At 36.2% G+C, this 24,979-nt stretch overlaps 1 protein-coding gene across 4 annotated transcripts in view; it reads right to left on the bottom strand.

Moving 5' to 3' along the window:
* The window catches only part of NETO1 (neuropilin and tolloid like 1), a 128,853-nt gene that overhangs the window by 5,732 nt on the left and 98,142 nt on the right, over nucleotides 1–24,979 (bottom strand). For 3 of the 4 annotated variants that reach the window (XR_006103801.1, XM_042466161.1, XM_042466165.1), the window contains exons 7-9: nucleotides 19,785–20,013; nucleotides 8,493–8,606; nucleotides 1,417–1,975 (exon numbers count right to left, since the gene is read on the bottom strand). Coding sequence is in view for 3 of the 4 variants with exons in the window: in XM_042466161.1 (XP_042322095.1) it covers nucleotides 1,417–1,975; nucleotides 8,493–8,606; nucleotides 19,785–20,013 (902 nt within the window). In the remaining variant the exon portion in view is untranslated. Of the gene's footprint in view, nucleotides 1–1,416; nucleotides 1,976–8,492; nucleotides 8,607–19,784; nucleotides 20,014–24,979 lie in introns of those variants that run through there. The other variant, XM_042466164.1, reaches the window with a different exon arrangement.

Below are 24,979 nucleotides of genomic sequence, written 5' to 3'. Positions count from 1 at the left end.
AAGTACTTTGAAATATTGGCATTTTATATATTAGAAATTCTACATTTCATGAGAAAAGAGTGGTTTCTCTCATTGATCTGTTATGAACCAAACAGGATTTCTGTGATTTGGAAATACATTTACTTTTCAGCTACTGTATATTAAAGCCATATCTATACTGATTTTTCAAAGAAAACATCATCTTTTTTGTAATATAAAGGTGTCTTTGGTATAGTAAAATGTATCTGTCCTTTTCTTTATGTAAATGTGTATGTGTGTATTTATACAATTAAAACAATAAGAAAAATCAAACATAATTATAGAGAATTTTTAAACAATGAACTGTGTGAGAAGGACAGGAAGAGAAGACCAAACTCAATATGATATAAGACAGTCATGTCCAAACTCTGGCTTTCCAGGTGTTTTGGATTTCAGCTCCCAGAATCCCAGACCATTGGCCAAGGTGGCTGGGGCTTCAGGGAACTGAAGTCCAAAACACCTGGAAGACCAGAGTTTGGACATCACTGATACACAGTAGGAGATCAATGTTTAGGAACTCCTCCTTCAAAACAGCAATATGTTAGTGGCTGCTAACTGGATGCTTCACTCTTTTTTTCCTTCACCTTTACCAAATCTACACCACGCTACCCAAAAGCAGCTATTGACCTTAGTTGGAAGATCTTCTCCCCATCTCAGACCAACAGCTGCTTTAGAATGGGAGGACCTAGATCAGGGAAACATAAAGGAAAGGACAAGCTAAACAACATTGTTTGATTTTTGAAGGAACAATATAGTTCCTAGCTATTTTCTAGTTAGTGAGATAAACAAATGAAAAGCAGGTGAGCCTAATCATAGATTTTCTATGATCATATCTTATTTGATCCAGAAAGGAAGTGGAGAGGTTGATTACTTAATTAACAGTGGAATTTTGAGATAAAATGATAAAGAAAGATAATGATTGGAGACCTGTAAAATGAGTATCTTGGTGATAAGGCAGGTGAGGAAGCATAAATGTTATGGTGTTGGTGTGTTTGTTTGTTTTCATGACTGTTTTCTATTTTTCTTGTAAATAAGTAAAACATTATTATACGAGAAAAAAAGAAAAGCTTATTTGAACAACATCTGTCCATTTGACTAATTAATGGTTGAAAAATATAAATGATTTCCCATAATTTTTGGCAAGCTGTGACTTTTCCTTTGCTATTCCCATGTGGTGTTTACTCATCTCTCCCTGGGAATAATATTTGTGTATATGTTCACATCATAAATTATGTTAATGCATCCTAGGAAGAGAAATAATATGAAGAACTGCTATAAAATGACCTAAACTCTAAATGGAATTATAAAGTAGAAAATAGAAAGAAAGAAAGAGGAAACATTTGGGATAGAACCCAGTCCTTACACCACAGTCTTCATCAAAAATCTATTGATACTGACCGCTGGACAGCTTTATCATGTCTGGACAGCCTGTGACTCGTGGTTGGTACCTCTTCGATTTCATCAATCTCACACGCATCTGCTGCATCTTGTGAATAGCTATGTTTCATGACAAGAATATTTCTTCGGTTCATGGGTTGGATCAGGGGCTTTACAGGCTGAGGTTGAATTTCTGTCAAGATAGGTGTATCTCTTGTGCTGAGGTTACTACGGCTGCCCTTAGTGCTAGATAACTGTGATCCACAGTGATGGTCATGAATGCATTTTGAAGATGATCTACGCAGTTTATGATAATTTTCAAAATCATCTGCAACATCTGCAAGGTCCGCTGTAGCCCCTGTTCCTCTAAGAGTGCATAACTCATAGTGCGGAGGCTCAAACACCTCCTGGAATACTGTTTGATCAAAGTCTGCATTTCTCTGGACGAATTTTTTACGAGGCTGTTTGATTTGTACTATAACAGAGATAATGATAAGGAGAACCACAATACAGGAGGTTACCCCAATTATTGTCCCACTGGTGTTGGTAAGCTGGTCCAACAGGTTGGCTTTTCTTTTCTCTGTGTGGTATGGGAGGAGAAAGAAACAGAACAAACACGCCCAATAATTAATATACAGCATAACAACAACAAAAGATGCTGCTTTCATTAGTTATTACCAACATGTCATCATTCTACCCTAATATAAAGGACAGTAGCTGAAAGACAAACTTAACATGGAAGGAAAATAATTTATTTTGTTAGTAATTATGAAGTGTGACATAATTAGTGTGATACATAAAGCCAAATTACCTCCTGTAGCTGAAAAATCGGAATTGTTTATTTCAATATAATGGGTTCATACTTCATTGTATAGGTTCTGTCTGTTATAACAGAAGAGAGTATCTGTGTATGTGTGTATCTGTGTAACATTGTGCTAGAACCTCACAATGTGGCAGTCACTTCAAAATTTGACAGAATGTTTCTGATTTTCAAACTTGCAAAATTACAAACTGGGATGGGTGCAAAAAAGTGGGGGGATATTCCTAGCTCACCAGGAAATCATGGTAGTTACCTCAAAATTAGACAAACTATTTTTTGTTTACATTTAAGTTTCAGTGCCCAATATCAAAACAGTGAAATTCTAAGGAAGTCTTCTTAGAAGCAAAAAGGAGACCTGCCATAATTCACTGGGACATAATTGTAGACACTCCAAAATTTGACAAGAGAGTTTTTGGTTGAAGTTGCAGCAGCAGGCTTCAAGTTAAATTCCAGTTGGACAACGTCTTAGAAATAAAAAAAGGGAGCTGACATAAGTCATCATGCTGCTTTTAAATAGCTAGAAAAGAAAAGGTCTGTTACTAAAATTGCTGAAATAATTAACAGAGGGGAAGAGAACAGGGCCAAAATAACTGTTACAAATATTTCTGAGGTTAAAAAAAAGGTGGGGGGCAATCAGGAGATGGCGCTCTGAGGTACTACTGATAAAATTCCAACAGTTAAAAATGGGAGAATGAGAAAACCAGATCTCTTTGAGTATATTAGATATGGATTCAAGCAACAATATGTATATTTCAGCTAGTACACAGTAATACTGATAATAATGAAAACTTGTATTTTTTAACCTACCCCCCCATCTCTGCCTTATCTATCTTGACTTGCTGTTTCAAAATACTCTAAATAGGTAACAATAAGCCTAAATTTGATAGTACAATCACCACTATACCATCAGGACTGTTATTTTTATGCCACTGCATGTGTATTATAGTCTAGGATCTTATTTAGCCTTGGAAGCAGCACATCAGTTTTTCTAAATCCCCTACCCATTGGAGATATCATCCAGATGCTTCCCTTGCTTCATTTTTTCTTAAAACAATAAACTGAGCCTTTCAGTGGAATGTTGGTCTGTTGTGTTTCTTACTTTCCAAGGATTGTTATGCACTGGGATATTCTTGGAATACAGATGGTGAAACATAATCAATAGCTGCAACCATCCAAAATTGTTCTGGCAATCTACAAACTATTCCAGATATAAAATTGATGAAAACCTTCTCATAACTGTCTTGCTGGAGAATATGTGCAATAGCTATAGGAAAAACACACCCTACGTGCAAAAACACTGTTTTCCAAAGGGCCCTTGGTGGAAGTTGGACCTTTCCTTTCCAGGTATTTTTGGAATTGTAGTTTCTCCCTAAACAAGTCAGGGAAGAAACCCCACTCCTCAACAGTGATTGGAGTGATAAAGATTCACTGAAATATATTGGCTGGAGTAAGATAAAAGCCCAGGCAGACCAGGTAATCCTAGATAGGATGGGGTGGGGAGTCTCCCTCCTTTCATTTGTTGTTGTTGTTTCCCCAGGCAGGACATCTCACTTCTGTGAAGAAATCTATTTTGTGCTGTAAACTACACCAGCTCTTATCTTTTCAAGACCAAGGAATAGGCTTCTGAAAATCAACAACAATTAAATCTGCCCCTGCCTCCTTTATCCTGTAGTGAGCAGAGGACATTGGATTTCATGAGAAACCATACTTGGATATGAAACAATGGCCATTGCATGGCAACTCAAAAAGTCCCTCACAGATGCAGCTCATTGAATTCCTTGAATTGTCTCACCTAGAATTTGAAACAAAGGTCCAGAACACACTGCAGAAATAATCCAGTTTGAGACTGCTTTAATTGTCTTGGCTCAGTGCTAGAGATTTCTGGAAACTGCACTTCTGTGAGACATTTAACCTTCTCTAATAGAGACCTCTGGTGCCACGATAAACTACAATTCCCAGGATTCCCTACCAATTGCACCAGGGCAGTTAAACGGTCTCATATTGGATTATTTCTGTAGTGTGTTTTGAAGCAATGTCGTCCAGATTTCATTGATCATGACTGACCAACTTTATGGAGATTAAATAGAAATGCCTCCTCATCCTTGAAACTCATTTCAGCTCTTTAACATTAATGATTTATTTAAAACTGATATTGTTGGATAACATTTAGCTGACTCAGGAAAAACAGAGCAAGAATTATTTGAAATATGATTGCCCCAAAGGGGGGAAAAACACCTTCCCTATAGGTCATTACTCACCCTTTTACTATAAGATGCAGTTAAAGGAACATGTATATAAATCTCCAGTGCATCAATGCTCTAGAGCCAGAGAACAATCTTCACAGGCTCCTTGTCACAGCTGTTCATTCTGGTAGCATAAATTTTGCTTGCTGTGCTCCACTGGCCATGTCATTATCACTATATGCTGAACTGACTTCCAAGTCTTGCCAAGTTTTATTCTAAAATAGCATCACTACTTACTAAACTGTGAAATCTGCTACAACAATTGGTTTTCCAACAGATTTCTGAAGACTCTCACTGCAGGTATCTTTCAGACAAAGAAGGAATTAGAGGTATAATTCTTTGTTAATTTTCTTTTCAAAGGAAGCAGTAAGTAATTTAGCTATTTTCCTCTCATTATGAGAAGGTCTTGGAAATTATTCACACTTAAAGACTCTTTCTGCATAAAAAAGGTGCATGTGGCTATTTTGCACATAAAATTGAATTTTATGCATAGGAAACAGCATTTCCTCTACAGGAATAGGCTGAATTTTTTTTTTCAAAACAAGATATGCAGAAATATTATTTTCTTTATACAAAAATACTGTTGTTGTTGTTGTCTCCACAAAACTAAATTTTGTATGGAATTAAGTCCCAAACTGCTAAGATTCATGTCAGTCCAAGATTCTACTTGTCACGTTTCTCAAGAAAAACATTTTTTGACAATTTTTGAATATTTTCCCCATCCCTAGAAGGAAATGATGGTATGGAGGAGAAAAACCCAAGAACTGATAAGGAAAAAGCAGAGAGCTTTCAGGTCCAGGCTCTGACTTGTATGGTTGGGAAGAGATTTTTCCTTCTTCAATTAACAAATATTTGTGTATTTAATTTTATAAGCCTTTCCACTAAAAATAGCATTCATCGTTGTTGTTGTTTTAAAAGCATTAAAATAATTAAGCTAAATCCCTCTGTAATCTAATCTCCTTTACAAATGTCAAGTCCTTACATTTTGTAATATACAAAAGTCCATAATGATGTATTTCAAGTATATAAGGTAAGAAATACATTCATATCAGCATATTACAAAAGAGTAAAGAACATAGGTTTCTATCCACATACAGTAAGTTTTCAGAGTCCCAACATTTCTTTTAACAACAGCAACAAAAAACCTCCCATCACACACACACAAATATCTAACTATTTAACTCTACGTCTAGATGTACCTGTGTGTGCATGCAAACCCAGAGAGAGAGAGAGAGAGAGAGAGACTAGCCTGATGAAGAGTTGTGGAGAACTCAAAGGTTTACAATTTCAATTGGCTTTAATAACAGTATAATCCAAATTGGATATTATATTTTATATACTTCTGATATCCTGTTTGAATAGCTCATTCTTCAATCTCTCCCTCCTGTCTATTGTACCAAAGAACCAAAACAAAGAACCTGTGCCAAAGAACCAAAACAAACAAATAATACCCACCAAGGGCCAGAGCAGACGAGCGCAAAAGAGTGGCCTGAGTCTGCTCTGGATGGAAGTGGGTCGGAACCCCAGTGTCCACACAGCCCACTCTCAAGGTGGGATATGCATACAGAGACTGACCAGTGCAACTAGTTTGGTTTATCCTGGCTCCTTTTTGCTCCGGTCTTAAGGTCCGGAACTTAGTTCATCACGGCAGCTGCTTTGGAAGTGTGTGTCATCTAAACACCTCACCTCCAAAGAGATCGGCAGCTGCTTCATTTTGACCATCTGTTTCACCACCAGAATAAACATGCTGGATTCAACTGAAGAGCATAAGTGAGGGGAAGAGGAAGAAAAGGAAAAATAATTATCTCTGTCCATTCAGTAAGTATGGCACTGACCATGTTATCAAATGATAGCTGTACATATTGCATGGATATGAAATTATCTGAATCAATGCTTGGATTTAGTCAAATATGTTTAAATAAGATGAGATGAATGATATGTTTACCTCCATTAGGAATGTATCCCCTGCTCTATATTTTGAAGACTTTCCAAGAAAAAGAATGTATTTTTCACCCTGAAAGTTCTCTAAATTGTTAAGATCAATCCTTTATGAAGAACCTGGAACTTTCTACCACTGTTGATGGTCTTGTAAGATAGTAAAGAAATATTGGGGGGGCAGTAAATGACACACAACAGGGAAAATGCTACATGTCAATCTACAAATGACACCAGAAATGTATTTGCTAGGATTGTTGGAAAGCAAATTAGAGAAAGAATGTGGATTTTATTTATTTATTTAGTCCTGTCAGAAAGAATAATGCTAGCACAAAAATGGAGAACAGGGTCTATACCCAATCAAGAGGAATGGTTACTTAAGACATATGATATAATTGAAATGATCTATCAGGGCCACAACATGTAGTTGCAGCAGCCCCAATCCGGCACCTTAGGGCCAGTCTGTTCAGCCCCTAAGACTATCATTTCATTTGGCTTACAGTAGAAAATGATATCATATTTGATTTTTTTTTTTTAATTTAAGAAAAATATCAAGGCTTAAAATAGCAGGATACTTTCATGTCCCTATAGAAAGGCTATAAATACCACTGTTTGGCCATGAATATATTTGTTTAGTAGCAGAATGCCTAACAGCATAGAGTCAATGCAACTCTAATGAGTGACTAGAGATAAATGTTATTACTCATTGTGCTTGCATATTGGAAAACAAACCACAGGGAAATATATGAGTGGGAAAATCTGTGGAAATGAAATTGCCTGTTTGTGAAATTTTAGAGCATTTAGAAAATGGACAAGTGAGGGGAGTGGGATATCTTTCCATTTTCTGTTATCCATGAGGCAGTTTATAGCTCAAGAGGGAGAAAATGGAGATGAACATTTTCTCTTATAGTGTCTTTAAGAACAGAAAATTGTAACTCAAGGCATATCGAAACCTGAGAACACGATATTTTCAACAATCACAAATCCTTGTTTTCTTTTCAGACAGAGGTAGCCTTTTAAAACATAAGTGGGACAAAGTAGCCATTTATGTACAGTTGCCCCTCCTAACTCATGGATCTCGGATCCGCGACCTTGAAAATCCACAGAAAGGCAAATTTTCATTTTTCTCTGCCTAAGTGCAGTACCTTACATCTCTCCCTGTTGAATTTCATTTTGTTAGTTTTGGCCCAACTTTCTAATCTATTAAGGTCATTTTGAATTCTGATCTTGTCCTCAGGGGTATTAGCTACACCTCCTAATTTGGTGTCATCTGCAAATTTGGTAAGCATGCCCTCTATTTGTTTGTCCAAGTATTTTGGTAAAAATGTTGAATAGCACTGGGCTCAGGACAGAACTCTGTGGCACCTCACTGGTCACTTTTCTCCAAGATGAAGAGGAGCTACTGCTGAGCACCCTTTGGGTTCAGCCAGTCAACCAATTACAAATCCAGCTAACAGTTGCATTGCCTAGTCCACATTTTACTACCTTGTTTGCAAGAATATCATCGGGGACCTTGTCAAAGACCATATTGAAATCAAGATATGCTATATCTATGGCATTCCCTTCATCTACCAAGCTGGTAATTTTTTCAAAAAAGAAATCAGATTTGTCTAGCATGACTTGCTTTTGAGAAACCCATGTTGACTTTTTCATCATTATGGCATTCCTTTCTAAATGTTCACAGATTCTCTGTTACATGAGCTGCTCCAGAATCTTTCCTGGTTGCATTGTCCAGCCCACATTTTACTAGCTTCTTTGTCAGAATCTTAGGGGACTTTATCGAAGGCTTTTCTGAAATCAAGCTATTCCACATTGACAGCATTCCCTTTATCCACTAAACTGTTAATTTTATCAAAAGAGGAGATAAGATGTGGTGGAATACCAATTCATGTATCTATATAAGAATTCATTGAAAGTAGCTGAAAAACTACAGATGTCCAAAGGCCACAAATGTTTTCTTCAAAATATCTTTTTAATATGTTCTTAAAAATCGAACTGAATTGTTGTTCTCAGTTGTTAAAGGTCACTTGATAGTGAAGATAATAGGTCAGCGAAGGAAATGAATCAGAATTTTTCTAATTCCATTTCTATGTATTTACCTTTGCAGTGGTTTTCATCCCATGGATACACACAGTTCTGAAGTCCATTGCAGACCAATGTATTATTAATACACATATTACTATGGCAAAAGAATGCATTTGCTTCACAGGGGGCTAAAAGAAAAAAGAAAGAAAAGAAAAATACATTAGCATTAGCCCAAAGAGCAGTTCTACACTCCCAGCCAGTAAAGTACAAAACAATTAGACAATTTAAGAAGGTTTCTACCTTATTTCAATCTAAAATAATAAAGGAAAAATTCTCTTGTTTGTAGCAGGCATAACTCCTAATAACATAATAGTAGATCCCTCAGAATGTGTCAGTGAAGCTTATTGCTCAGCATTTTAAAGCAGTTCCAGCTTCCCAAGCGGGAGCTGGGACTTGGGCTGGAGGGGGATTATTGCACACTAAACCGCTACCAACTGCAGGCCACCATCAGTCTGGGTCCCAGCAATGTTCCGTCAGCACTTTTTAGAAAGCTTTCCAACTTCTAAAAAGTGCTGGAGGAGTGCAGCTGGGACCTGGGATGATGGCAGCCAGTGGTTCAGTGGCAGTTTAGTGTGTGATAATCCCCACCTCCATCCCACATCCCAGCTCCAGCCCAGGAGGCTGGATCCAGTTTTAAATGTTGAGCGATAAGCGCCAGTGTTTTTGTTGTTGTTGCAAGTCTAAGTCTCAAAATTCCAAACATAGAACTTACCCAGAAAACAGTAGTGTTACAACTCACTGGGAAATGATAATAGATGCCTCAAAGTGTATAAGATTGTTTTTGGATGTTGTCTAATTTCTAGTGACTACTTTCAAGTCAAAATTCCAAAAGTGAGACCCATAGAAGCAAAAAGCTAGGAAAAGGAAATGGCCCTCTGAGACACTGCTGATTCCTGAGGCATGGGGAATGTGCAAATAATAATAATAATAATTAATAATAATAATAATAATAATAATAATAATAATAATACAACACAGGACAGGATTATGGCACTGTTACTGTGATGCTTTTTTTAAAAAAAAGTAGTGGGGAAACAGAAGAGGTCATACTAAGGTACTGCTGTTAATATTTCTCAGATTTTAAAAAGAGGGGCAGTGGGAAAACCAGGAGACCCCATGAAAGCATTTGTCAGGAAGCAAGAACTATACTATAGCTAGACCAATAATAAAGGCCAGCTCTCATGAAGATCCTTCTCTGTAGAGCCTATGGAACAGTGAAAAGGCTGATTTATACTGAAACAATCTTCAGGCCTGGAGATCCAAGTTTAAGAAATAAGTTTAGAGTTATAAAGTTCAGTGTCAGTCTGTGTTACATACTGCAGACCCTGAATTCTGTACACAGGTCCTATCACACTCCATAAATGTCAGGAAGATCCAGTGGTAAGGTGGATGGGCCTTATTGCAATGAAAAGCCCAGTGTGTAGGACCACAGATGTATAAGCTGGCCCAGTGGGCAGAGTGGCTGTAACATTGTGTGTAAGTAATTCGAACAGGTGGAGCACTGTGCCAACAAATTTGGCAGATTTAAAAAGAAATTGCCTTTTGTTTTGCTGCCACATAATAAAGAACCTTCATTATAAAAAGGATACCTGGTGGTATATTATTTATTTATTTGATTTATACTCCATCTTTCTCCTGCCAAGAAACTAAAGATACAGATACTTGATGATTTCATGGGGAAATGGTTACTATTATAGGCACGAGAGAGTAGAGGAGTAATATTATAACATTCTGGATCTGAAAATGTATGTTTTGACTTTGACTGCAATAGAACATACTTTAGCTAAAAACTAAGATCAAAGCATAGAGTCATCATTAATCAGAAATATCACTTCTTATGTTTAAGCATTATATATATTAATTAAATGAGTAGATAAAGAACTATAGCTACAATGAGTATGATTGAGCTTCTGATATTGTATGAACAAGGGTTTTCACAGTCGTTGAGCAGAAAGCATAGCACAGTAGCCTAAGGCTCACAAACTGGTAGAATCAAGTTGTTAATATTACTAAAGCCCCAGGATGAAAGTGTAACTGGAGGCCATTTTCTTCATTTCAGTCTTCACAGCCAAACCAAATGTCCTCAATGAGAATTTGCAACCCAATGGAGATTGCACTACTTCTGCAAGTTCACAGAGCCTAAAATAAGGTTATCCCCATAGCCTAATTACACATTTTTATGTTCACACGGTTAGACTATTATTTGTATAATTATACAAGTAATCTATTCTGCATTTGAATTAAAAGCACTGCAGGGGAAATTGTGGACTTTGTAACAGTATATGTTGAATCATTCAAAAATCTTAAAATAGTTAAAACAGTTATATTTTATCCTGTTTGCAACTGGGAAGCAAATAGATGTAAGAGGCATACATTTTTTTACAGGTGAAGGAACTGAGATATTTATTTATGTCTTTTACGCCTTCCAATTTATTTCTTGGGACATGGGGATAATGTTGTAAAGAAATTTTCAATTGTCACATAGTACATAATTATGTGTGGGACTCAAAAGTGAATCAGAAAACAATTTATGCTGTGAGAGCCTTATATTTATGAGCTTTTACTTGAATTATACACAGGAAAATATACAGTTGACAAATAAAAATGTATTAAAAATACACTTGAAACAATGCGTACAGTATTAGAAGAGCAACACACTTTAGTCAATGAGGGAAAACTGTGAGTCTTTCAAAAATACACATAAAAAGTGTACATTTAGAAAACATCACACAGAAATTCAAATAAATTGTTATGTTGGGGAGTGGGAGGTTTTGTTATCTGCTGAACATTCCAGCTGGAATGAGCTTCACAGTGAAAGCTGAAAGAACCATGAAAACCTCATGTTCTACTTAGTTGGGATGGACAAAGTATGGCCCATGGGCTGTATGTGGCCTTTTTTTTGCTATTACCTAATCTCCTTTAAAAAAAATTACTGATGGGAAAATGCACTGTGATCAATAATAGACACATTATATCATAATTGGTATCTTATTTTCTAGTCAATGTAATAGTCAGTATTGTACTGATTAAGGTCATATAAAATAATACATTCAATGCTATTTTTTCATTAATTTTAAAATAATTTTAAATAACTAAATTGATTTTTCTTTATGATATTAATCATCAAAATGCTACAAAAATACTATTCCATTTCATTTTATTTTTATCCTGCCTTTCTCCCAAAAAGGGACCCAAGGTGGCTCACAATATAAAAACACATTAAAACAAAAATTTAAAAAATAATTAAAATAGCCTGATTAAACAGTAAAAAGATTTTAAAAATTAAACATACAAAATTTAAAACGTACAAAGGTTAAAGGATAATAATTATATCTGAGAGGGTTTGGGAATGGTATTTTATATAAATCTATTAATAATACATTTAATGTCTTACATAGTAAGTAATAAATTAATCATAAGTTAGGGCTGCATCCACACTGCAGAAATAAAGTTTGACACTGCTTTAATTGCCATAGCTCCATCCTGTGTAATTCTGGAAATTGCAGTTGTGGCACCCAAGCACTCTGACAAAGAAGGCTAAATGTCTCACCAAACTACCATCTCCAAAATCCAATAACATTGACCTGTGGCACTTAAAATGGTGTCAAACTGGATTATATCTGTAATGCATATGCAGTCTAAGTGTAGGCAGTGGAGCATTTTAATATGTTAACAGTATTATAAAAAAAGTAACAGAAAATGATTTTTTTGATCTTGTTAGACCTGCCACACTTACCTTCCTGCAAAAAAAAGATTCCAAGGCAAAACAGAAAATTATATGGTCTTCAAGCACTTGGCAATCTAAAATGGTCTTGAGGTTACCACATAAAATATCAGAGAAGACATATCAAAATCAAAGACCTCAAACGTTAGCAAAAGAAAGTCACAGCTGAGGTCCAACGTATAATTGTCCTGGTGAGAGAGGAAACCCCATAAAACCTCATGGGTCCTACCTCAAGGATGAGTATAGAATTCACTACAAATCTACACCAAAAACAGGTGCTGTACCTATTCTTACATAGAGTATGTTTCCACTGCAGAAACAGAATCATACAAGAAACAGTTCTAACTTTCCTCTTCATCTTTGGGTTGCTCCTGCTCAAACTTTAATGTTTGATTCCCATTTCTCCTGTTTTAGTCTTTCCATCTTATGGTTGCAGGTTTAGAGAAAGTGAAATTTTCATTTTCCAGGAAATCAAAGTAAGGGTCGAAACAGACGGCTGAAAAAAGCCAGCTTTTGAGTGTCATCGGATGCGTAAGTAACTTTTCCAGAGTTCCCTAACCAATATGCCCATTGCTCATGCCAACTGGGGGATTCTGTGAGATATAATCTCAAAAAAGAAACTTTTGCATGTGGTGGTACATACAGCAGCAATGTAGTTTAACTGGTACAAACCACAGAGCATTTTACTTGACATTATTGGACAGAAAAATAATGGTTTGGGCCTGTGGTTTAATCCAACAAAGTAGTTTTGGTGATCTATCATTAGGTTCTGTTGCAAACATTGGAGATGGACACAAGGTGGCAAACTAAGTCTAGATGATCTAGAAATATAAGTTAACCCTTAGGATATGAATTAATCTAATCATCTTTTGAACGAAAAAAGTATTTTCCTACAACTAGTTTTTGTTTTCAATCCCCCCCACCCCCATGGACAATGATTAAAGACCAGAATACAGAATAATATCTTCCATAAAGGCTGATGTATAAAAGGGAAAGAAATAGAAGAATTGATTTCACTTAGAACATGGATACACAGGCATTCCCAATCCAGTGTTTAGTCTCTCTGTTCACTCTCTCTCTTTAAAATTGAGTATTGAATGTTTTCAATAATATTACTTAGTTTTGTTTTCATACTTATAAAAAGTATGAAACTTTTATAACACTTTTGAATGTGACGCCATGATATCTTTGTTATAAGCAAATGCTATAACTTGCTAATTCTGCATCTGCACTGCAGAAATAATGCATTTTTAAAAAATACCTCTCGGGTTTGGATGTTACACAGAAACATGAGTGAACTGCAGTACTCTCACATTTCTATGGTTCTTCTCTGGTATTGCACTTCACATGAGATTCCAAAAAGAATGGAAACACTATATATCTTATGAAGCTTGAAACACTGCTGGTTCATGATGACTAATACTTTTTGAGGTACTTAGCTTAAATAAATATGATTACTTTATTGGGGTTTTATTTGCTGTCAAGAACAAAAGCTGTTGGCAAGCTGTAACTTCTAAAATATAAAATGGACCCTTCAATAATAAACTGTGCAGTGAAAGCTAAGGAGCCCAGACTCCTAATTCAGTAGCAAATTTCAGGTATTCTCCCCGATCCCCAGCTCAGTAAAAGTAAAACATGAAAGTTATGCCAAACAATCAAGAAATTAGTTACCTTAAAGAATTTTGCTTTAAGACAGAAATATGCTTAAAGCAATTCCTGTACGAGGCAAAAGGTCAAATACTCTTAGAATGATAGGTATTAAGAAATTGTATACTGTTAACCTTCTGTCAAAGGTGACAGAATTAGTGTCTTTTCTGCTGTGCTAATAATGGAATTTCTTTTTATCCTCATGCCCTGTATCTAAGAATTTTCTTTTCGTTTAACACGTAGGTGTGTCTGCTCTCAGAGGGCAAAGGGGTCAGGTTTTCTGTACAAGGTGAAAGAGGTAATTCACAAATCTTCGTCATGCCTTGCACCACACCTTCCAACAATATATGAAAATCTTGTTTCTCACTAGAAGATGGCTAATCTTGCACTTTGTATACTGCATATCAAACAGAAACCAAATATTCAGAGATCACTTGTATATCTTCCATTGCCACTCATACACATTGTTATAAAGTACTGTTGTCTGCAATAACTTTTATTTAGCTAATGATGGTCTTGAAGACCTAAACTAAATGATGTGGCATCTTTGTGCAACATTATGCCTTCCAAGTTGACCCAACTGTTATTGTTATTATTACTACTACTGTTTGTATTAGACCCAGGTATTCACTATTATTTTTTCCTGGCAAAAGAAACTAAAACAAAACAAACAAAAGAAAAGTAAACCTAGCCAGGAGGAATAATACAATTATGAGAACTCTGCTGTTATCAATCAGTGTTTTGGGAAGTTATTCTGTACAGAAATACATGTGTGTGTGTGTGTGTGAGAGAGAGAGAGAAAGAATGCTGCAAAAATATTTGTGCAAAAAAAAAAGAAAAAAATATTTTTACTGATAGTGACCTATGTATTTTTAATGTAACGTCATAATTTAAATGTTTATACAAAAAATTAAGCAAATTCCAGCATTCTTTCTCATACCAAAAAAAAAATACACAAATGGTTTTGTTCTGCAAAATTGCTGGTTTCTCTAGAAGCTTTTGTTGTGCAAGATTTTTGTAGAACATCATTTTTGTGCATTTTGCATAGATAAAAGTAATCTTCCATGCACATACAAAGATGATTGTCCAGACATTTGTGGGTTTTATACAATATTCATTTTCTTTGCAGTGGAAACAAAACAATGGAAATTATTCATCCTTACTTGCAAGAACAACAGAGCTGAATATTAACATCCTTAGTCCCAGGTGAACTATTGGAGAGAACTACCTCCACCCAAGCCAATCTTGGAAGAGGTCCTTGGAGGATTATTTCCAGTGTTATGGAGCCATTTATAATTCCTCAACTAATTTTTTCTTGACATCTATCAAAGCAGACATATCATAAGACTGTTCACAAATACCAAAATAATGAGAGCCCTGTGGCATTTTAAAGGATGGGTGGCTAAAGTTCAGCCCTGGGGGCCACAAAACCTTGCAGATACCCTTGCGAAAAAGGGGTGAATTGCTTCTCCTGAAGAAATCTCTATTCATATGCACAATGAGACAGGCAGGCATGCCCTTTCAGACAATGTATATGGGTCATATATTCTCCAGTATTTCATTCCTGCATTTGGAGTCAAATATTTACAGTAATTTTCTCCTCACTGTAGAAGAAAACAAACATTCTTCTGCAGTGTTTGCTTTGTGTACAAAAAACCCAATGGGTTGTGGGTTGTGGAGGTGATATCCTGCATAGAAAAACAGATAATTTTCCTGTACAAAAAGCCTGATCTTCTGTGCAGTAAAATGGTTTTCTGCACAGGAAGCAGCATTCTTTGTGCAAAAACAGGTTTCTGTGTAAGAATTCCTACATTTTTTAATGAGGAATAATTCTTCTGCAATACTTCTGGACACTGAAATAAGGGAGATAATTGTGCAATAATTCTTTCCATCCCTTGAAGCATCTACCCCCTCCCATATATTCACACGCACAACTATATTTCTGGCCACTGTACCTGTGCCCTACATCCTATATTCTTCTACTCTTTAGCTTCACATTGTTTTAGTGTTGCTTTTTTTTTTGCAGAGGAACAGTGAAGGACAACCCATGGACACTCCTGCAGGTGCAAGGAAAAGGATAACTTTCCAAAGTGCTCCACAAATAGTCCTTAGCCTGCTTGGTTCTCAAGAGTGATGCTGAAAGTCAAAGTAAAAAAGGGATATGGTGTCAAAAAAGAATGAGTAGATAACTAACTTTTAATCCTTATGACTGAACTATTTCTATCCTTGTTCTACCATAGATGAACATTAGTGAGATATTTATGAGTCACAGCTCAATTTTCAGTAATAATCAATTCTTTGGGACATTTCCATTGCTTTGTTCCAATGCTGACTATTAAAAATTATCAGGGCCCATTTCTCTGTGACAACTGTGTATTGATACTAATAAGAAAAAGGCAGAATACATTTTTAAAAAAAGATAATTCTCATAATAACAAATAATAGCTTTGCTTGCTATCCTGTTCATATGTTCTGCCACAAAACAATTCCCTCTGCATCTAACAAAAACAGTGCAACTAAACTGCAAGGATTAATGAAGATGATTTATAGGACAGTGAAATGCCATCTGTCTCTGCCGCTGAATTTCCTTTTTATTTTTCTTTGCTCTGAGTAGACTAAATCTCTCCCTCATCTTTTCCTCCCTCCCTATCTCATATAATTTAGTATTCTGAGACTGGTCTCAAGTCTACACCCCACAGAAAATGTGCCTTGGGAAGCACAAAATACTGTCCTGTCTGTGTAACTGCTCTTATAACTATAACGTATCTCACAGGTGGCACATTCATTATTTTGCTATCTTGTATTGTTTGCCATTATTATTAAGTATACAGTGTCATATCCCACTGACACAATACAAAAGGGGGGCAAACCCATAAGAACAAATGGTTCTATTCAACCAATCAAATTAAAATAAACATACACCTCCCAAGCAGGGCACAGATGAACAGTCAACAACATATCTCCAGAATGTTGCTCACATTTAAAATTTCACAAAAGTGGGACTACACCCTTAAAATCCCTGCACTCTTCCTGACTAGAAACCACCAAAATAATACTTGACACTTAGTGACAAGCATTCATGTAAAGAAATGCCTTCAGTGTTACATAAAACAGAAAAGTAATTGCTTAAAGTTGAAGGAAGGGAGAGAAAAAGATGCTTTTGCTAGGATTTGAAAACTCTGTAAGTAAATTGCCACTCATATTCAAGCACAGGTTGGTGACTACATGACTACTTTTAAGTGTTTTTGTTTTGTTTTGTTTTTGGATTTGGGGGGGCGGGTTGTAAGCAGTAAATCCCCAATGTCTGTGTAGTGTGTTTCTAAGGTAACAGAATGCAGTCTTCTATTTAAATAAATCAAAGTCTGAATATTCAAGATTGCTTCAGCCACAGAAACAAGCAAGTACCAATGGCATCAGACTAATATAGAGTATTATCTCTGAGTCCAGCTTGATTTATGAACAAGAGAGGCATAAATTACCTTTGAAGCTGTGTCATACCAGAAAAGAAAGAGATATATTTTCTGTCTAGAAGGATGAATCAGAATTGGGTTTAAGCTCACACCATATTAAACAAAGATGACTCTCTAAACAGACATCCACAGTGATTTGCTCTTCAGTCTCCTCCAGTCTAACAGAGATACTGTATTTGCATGTCAAATGAACATGAATTTATTTAAAAACAGGCAGCCCTTAACCATTGAGGTTCCTGATAGATTTGGCAATGTTGCAGTATGCCGTACTGCCTTTTCTTTCCCCACCTATAATCAGCATGCCCTCCAATTGTTCTGATTTAGGGAGAATGGTTCCTACTAATGCTCAGTCATCCCACTTTTCCTTTAAAAGGTCACAATTCCTCTCTTCTTTTGCCACCTTCTTCCAGCTTAAGTCACCAGCTTACTTCAACTGCTGCAAACTGAATTCGAAGTGAAAAATAGTTTGCATTAAATTACACTCAGATCACACTCAGCTGCTTCTTGGCCTATTTGTCATCTGTGAAACATTTCAGAGAATGGATCAGGGAATAGTATGAATAAAAAGGAGAACTTCCCTCCTCCAATCTCTTTTGGAGCAGTTCATATTTGTCCCAGATTTTGATTAACAGATTCTTTGGAATGTTCCTAGGGTGACTGGATAAATTGGATTTATTTTGTAGCAGAACTGAACAACCTGTGTCCCTTCGTTCTTGCTGAGCAACAACTTCCACCATCCCTTAGCTCTGACTATGCTGTCAAGAGTTTATGGAAACTGAAATCGAATTCCAAACTGAAGGATCAATGTTGTCCACCCTTCGTTTACAGTAACCTGTTTCAAAATCAGGTTAAGCTAGAGACGTTATAAAGGAATACTCCTCTGTTTGAAAGTAAACACCACTGTGTTTAGTCAGAAAGAGTAATAGTTAAATACTAGACATGGCTATTCAGAGGTAAATTCTATCAAGTTAAACCACATTTCCTCTCAGGTAAGTGGGGATATATATGATTGTAATTCTGAATCCATTTATATTGAGAAAAGGCCTATTCAAAGTACTTACCGAGTTCTAAACAGACCTGTCTAGGATTATAGTGTAAAGTTTGATATAGTACAACTTACTACCGTGGTTTTGAATCAACTTAAATACATGTGCTTTCAATTAAACAAGCATTACAACTGAAATCTGTACCTGGGATAATAATTGATCAAACTCAGTCTGTCTCTCTTTTCAATAGGCAGGCATAGGATTACAATAATATATAGAACATACCATATTAATGATGCCTTTTTACAATTACTTTCAATGTTTCTATCAATTTCTGAGGTTAGAGAATGGGCACAAACAAATGCAGAGAGAAATGTATTTAAGATTATTAATTTCAATGGTTATTATTCTGAGCTTAGATGTGGCTAATGTGTGCAACTTTCAAGTAATTGAAACAAAATTTAAAGTCACTGTCATCATTTTAAGGAGAATTAATCATTTCTTTTAGAGATATCAGAACTGAACAACATCGTTGTACTGGAATCTAAAGATATTCCAAGTCTCAAAGGTGCTATAATATCCTAACATCATTGCACCTTTATTGTATTTGCAAATAGTATATAAATACCCAAGACAAAGGTTTTGTACAAGCTTCTTCCAACATCCTCATTTTGTAAATAATATGGAAAAATATAAAGAAGAGGAGATTATACAGGTCACTATAATCAGAATCACATTCAAAACTCAACCTAATAGTTCTATCCTCTAATACTTGATTTTAGCATACCTTATAGCATAGGCTCAAGCCAGATCTCTATAAGTACAGTAACTACATGTAGAGGAATCCCAGAAGACACAGGAGAACCCTCTTCCACTTTCTCCCGAAGCTCATGCACTTGAATTTATCACCAGAGTATTGTGGGGAAATGCCCACCTCTCTTATCTTCATCTAAACTGCCCACTTCATTCTGGAAACTGAGTTCTCATTCATGCTGAGATGCTAAATTATACCACCCTAAAGACATTATCAAAAAGGTTGCATACTCTGTGTGGTAGTATTAGCTGTATTTTGAATTTAAAGGCTTTCACAATCTGTAACCCAAAACTGTAATTTACTTAGTTTACACATAAATCCAGGGCTGTTGACATTCCTTGACAGAGAAGGGCTGAAAGACTGAATAGATTTTCCATTATAGCATGCTTAGGCCTCACATTCCTAATTCAAAGCAGATGCACTGACTCACATACATGTCTCTGATGAGAAAGGAAATGTAGGATCTTTTTATGACATCAGGGCATTGCTTCACATGCAAATACTACACCTGTGGGAAACTGGACTGAGACAGTGGTTTGTTTGTTTTTTTTAAAAAAAAGTTATACTTGGCTATTTCATGTTTTGGTGGTTATTACACCACATGAGAGAAACACCATAAATGTTTTATGAGTCTTGAATCATTTGGCATCCTGATAGAGTCTTACGTTCTTGGAAAGATGTGAAGAGCATCTGGAATCGGCTGCTTCGACTGCCTTCATCTGCCCACATGCGGATTACTCCAAGACCTGTGCGCAGCATCACATCATTAGCAACAGTGCTGCAAAACTTAGCTTTTAAATCCTCCACTGAGCTACTTCCATCATAGACAGCCACAAAATTCCTTTTGCATTCATTAGAATTCTGCATTTCATAGTCCAAGAATCGTAAATATATCTACAAAACAAAAAAAACAGTGAATATGATAGCATAAACCAATACTGGAACAAGAAGTATTTCAACATTCTTCTTTCCTTTTAGAAATGCTAGAAATCTGCTGCTGATTAATAAGAACACTGCCAATATTTATAGCCTTGGACAACAGCAAACAGCAATATACATGGGTTATGAATAGAGCTGAGCAATATTTTTAATCATTAGCACCAGATGGCAATCCCTCTAAGATAATGGGATACATTTCCCCCTTAAATATTTATTCTTCCCCTGCAGATACATAATATTTATGTATGCATGCTTATCACTAACTGACTATAGCTGGTGAACCAACTATAACAGAAAATCACCATGGAGAGTATTCTGTATAACTGAGATCAGAATTAGAAAATGAAAAGCTTCTTATTGAATTTTCTGAATCTGTTGAACACACAGAAGAATATTGTCCCTCCTTCTCTTTTGTCAGCAGTTTAGAATCTTTTTCTTAGTGAAAATGCAGGAATCATTTTGAAATACGGCACTGATTTTCATTTCCTGTTTACTACCCACATACATAGATAGTAAAGCCAACACCATGTTTGTTCACTTTACTATAATTTAACAGTGAAATATCAATGTTATTTTACTTGTATTGATTTTTTTATTTCTTTAGTGCCGATATAGACTTTAATTACATCACAAAGTTGAATAACTTGAATTAAAGCAAAGCAAGTAAAGACCCAAACATAATGCAAGAAGGAGGGCTAACAGTTCAAATGAGGAAGTTTGAAACAATTTGAATTTTAAAATTTTAAAGCTTTGAGAATTAAAAAAAAAAAACTTTGCTAAGCCTTAGTATCAAAAGATAGCAAAATTCTTGAGGGAGAAGATTCCATAAATGGGGCACCACCAACCTTCCAAGCCTCCTTGTTCTCTGATTGCCATCCATTTCACCTCATCCAAGATCCCCCATTCCTATGCAGAAATCATAGCTTTGTCTCCCTTGCCTAAGCTTTGTACAGAAACCTGGAAGTTTCTAGCTGGAAAATGACTTTTTTTCACAAGTTCATTTGTGCTGATGCAAGCTTTTCAGATTGCATCTGTTTATGAATATTGCATTCAGAACATATGAAGTCTCTATTCTTCAGCCTAACAGCTGATTTGTGATAACCATTTAACAAAAATGATTTATTCTTTGACAGTTACAATTAAATCAAATGTGATGGGTCTGTGATGTCTGTATAAAAGCTGGAAAACTGAAATGTGTGTCAACAGATTACACAAAACATTAAAAAAATGTTTTATTCAGATCTTTGACTCTTCTACTTTAGTAATACCTACACCAAGTCTGAGCATACTTCAGGTTGACAAGACTTACTTCATTCTTTTTTTCCCCCCTTTTTCTTATTTTTTTTTTTTTTTGGAACTCCAAATTCTACCCACCCACCCACCCCAGACTCAAGAGAAAAAATGGAGGTGAATACATACTAAATAAAGGAATAGGATTCTTACTGGCACTTGCTCAGCCAAAGTATTTGGTTTTTGGTGCCAGGAATCGGCACAAAGACCTTACACCTCTAAACCCGCTCCTGATTCCTCTCAAGCAGTCTTCATTAGTTGAAGCTTTTGTTTTTGTCAAGCAACAGGAAATAAGAAACATCTGCCAACCTACTGCCAACCAACTAGATATTTACCAACAGATCCTGATCTATCTTCTTCCCACATTGGGTTGGCACTGACTGGAAGAGGCTCTTTTTAGACATAAAGAATGTGCTTTACCATTATGTCACTTTTTTTCCCAAAAGAGAGACTCAATAACCTCATGGGCTTTGAGGGACTCCCCCTATGCTGAATGGGTTATAGTTCCCCTGGAATCTCAGGCTCACAGCTTGGATTCTCCTTGTTTCAACTCTGAGCCTGGATGCCCAAGTTTCAGCAGTGGCCAGAGGTGGGTTTGCACAGTTAAAACTAGTGTGTCAGCTGCATCTGCTCCTTGAGACATCAAATATGGCTATGGTGGCACATTATATATATCCCGCTTTTCTCTCAATTGGTTTCAAGGCAGCTTACAACACTTTTTAAAATGGTCCAGCTGAAACATTAATTACAAATGTTAAAAAGAAATTAAATATCGATATTATTAAAACATGATTAAAGACAACTAAAAACATAACATCTATAAAAATAATTTCAATACATAATACACATACACAATAACAACAACAACTCCATAGTTAAAATTCAGAGGTCTGCCTAGATAAAAACATCAATCTGCTGGCAAAAGAGAGCAGGGAGAGGGCCAACCAGACCTCCTATGGAAGGGAGTTACACAGCTTTGGATGCAACCACAGAGAAGGCTCTCTGCAGAGTCCTTACCAAATGCACCTGTGAAGGTAGTGGTACTTGTTTTTTTACTGTATTGCTGTTTGATTGTTTTTTATTGTATTGTATTGTATTGTACCACCCTGTTTTTAATATATGTTGTGAGCCGCCCTGATCTTGGGAAGGAGCGGGATATAAATAAAAACTTTATTTATTTATTATTTATTATTTACTAAATCAAAAGACTTGCCTGGATTACATGCAGTTTGGAACAGTTTAGAAACTGTTCAGAAACTTCAGTGGGTCCAAAATATTGTGGCCAGAATGCTGATTGGGGCCAGTTATAGGGTTCATATAACACCCATGTTAAAACAACTCCACTGGTTTGTTTCCAGGCACAATTTAAAGTGCTGGCCATCTCCTATAAAGCCCTATACAGTTAGGTCTAGACTATCTGAAAGACTGTGGCCTGTTACAGACTACCAGAATAAAGCTGCTTCGAGTCTCTTTGGAGGTATGCTATTTAAATGAAGCATGGGTCCTAAGAGTCCGGAGGTCACGCCAAAGCCACACTCCATTCCTAAGCACTGGAGTGCCGCTTTGGTGCAGCTTCCGGATTCTTAGGATGCATGCATCATTTAAACAGGATACCTCCAAAGAGACTCGAAGCAGCTTTATCTTGGCAGTCTGTAACAGGCCTTAATCTCGACATGAACCTGCCAAAGTCTTAAGATTCTCAAGAGAAGGCTCTCTCTCTCGGTCTCACCACCATCACAGGCTCACTTGGTGAGGACATCGGAGAAAGCCTTCTCAGTGACTGCTCCCATCCTCTGGAGTTCCCTTCCATGAGAAGCTAGGGTGGCCCCCTCCCTGCTTTTCTATCACTAGAAGACAAATACCTTTTTGTTTAAGCAGGCTTTTTAATGATTTTATGTATTTTATACAGTGATTTTAATTGTTTTGAAATTTAATTCTGAAGATTTTGACTCTGTGGGAGGAAGGTGGCATACACACACACACACACACACACTAGACCAAAGCTCTTCAAAACCAAACACTTTCACTTTATTTTCTTTATTTCATTTGATTGGGAATTTGGGATATTTTCCTCAGAAGATCACAACTACCGTCATCCTGCCATATCCATGATTCCTGCAGCCATGGATTCAAACATTTGTATATTTCAAAAAGCAAACCTTGATTTTGCCATTTGTAATAAGAGACATCACTTTACCACACCATTGTATATAATGAGACTTGAGCATCAATAGAAATTAGTAGTCACTGGAGTGCTTGAACCAAACCCTAGCTGATAACAAGGGGCAACTGTATATTGTGTGTGTTTTTTTTATAAAATAATAACTTATTACTATTATTGTCACAGGCATATTTGGGAAGGATAAAGGAGAGAGCCTCCTCAGTAACTGCTTCCCTCCTATGTCAAGCTAGCCTGGCCCACTTTTGTTCTTCTTGCGCTGATAGGTAAAGATTTTCACCATAGGGTTATAAGCTGGAAATGACTTGAAGGCACACAACAACAACAACAACAACAACAACAACAACAACAACAACATAAATTATCAGAATAATGTTTAAAACTTTCATTACCACGGGTATACAGATTATTTCCTCCAATAAATTAATCTAAAAGTTTCACTTATGTTTGGTTAACATCACCCTGTAATGACAGCATGCTTCAACTTGTTTTTTTGGGAGTAGGGGAGGGAGGTTAAGTCAGGTAAAGAAGAGGTGTAAAAAACCAAAAATAAATGTGGTTTGTTTTACTGTCCTAAGCTCGTACCTTGCAACCTTAGCTTCAAGTCACTAGACTTAAGCTTTTACCCCATGGCTGCTGGAGATACACTAGTAAGCATCACAGAGAGGATTATGTTGCAAACAAACTGGTGTTAAGGGAATCCTACTCCTGAACAATCTAGCTAGCTTTGGGAAAGGAACATAAGCTGATCAAATTCTTACTTGTCTTGCTTTGCAAAAATGGAACACTTTGCTTTAATCCACAAGCTCCTTAGCCTGAAAAGCATTACAATAGATGCAGCAGTATTTATTCTGCATTTCACACATTATTAATCAAGTGTGATTGACTAGACAATTCTAGTACTATTATTTCAGAATCTAATACACAGAGAGAGAGATGGAGAGGAAGAGAAAGAGAGCACAGTCCATATATATTCATTCTTCTGAACTGTTTTGTAATAAAGGCCTTGCTTTAGAGACTAATCCTAGACACTTTTATCATTTGTTCATTTAAAACATCTGTAACAAATCCATGCTATCTACAGCGATTGCTTGATTTCCATTAGCAGTAGCAACAACAACAACAACAACAACCTTTGCAAAGGTTAAAAATTGTAGACCTTGGATAAGGCTCTAGAAGCACAAATATTGAGCATTAAGCTCACTTTCATTTTTGATTCAAAGATTTATTTTAGCATAATATACCTTACATTATGCTTAGCCAATAACAGAGAATGCCTTGCTGGTAAACTGATCTCGTAAACTGGGGGCAAAGAGAGATGGATGGTTCTTAGCTATGCAGAACAGAAGAACTATAAATCCCAACGAATAAATCAAATATTGGAGATGTCATACATATAAAATACAAATACAATATGGTCTTCAATAGATTAGATAGATGGATGGATGGATG

This window comes from Sceloporus undulatus, chromosome 4, assembly GCF_019175285.1.
Source record: "Sceloporus undulatus isolate JIND9_A2432 ecotype Alabama chromosome 4, SceUnd_v1.1, whole genome shotgun sequence".
NCBI classification, from domain to species: domain Eukaryota; kingdom Metazoa; phylum Chordata; class Lepidosauria; order Squamata; family Phrynosomatidae; genus Sceloporus; species Sceloporus undulatus.
The sequence above is the reverse complement of the archived record's forward strand: the minus strand, read 5'-3'. Positions and strand labels throughout refer to the sequence as shown.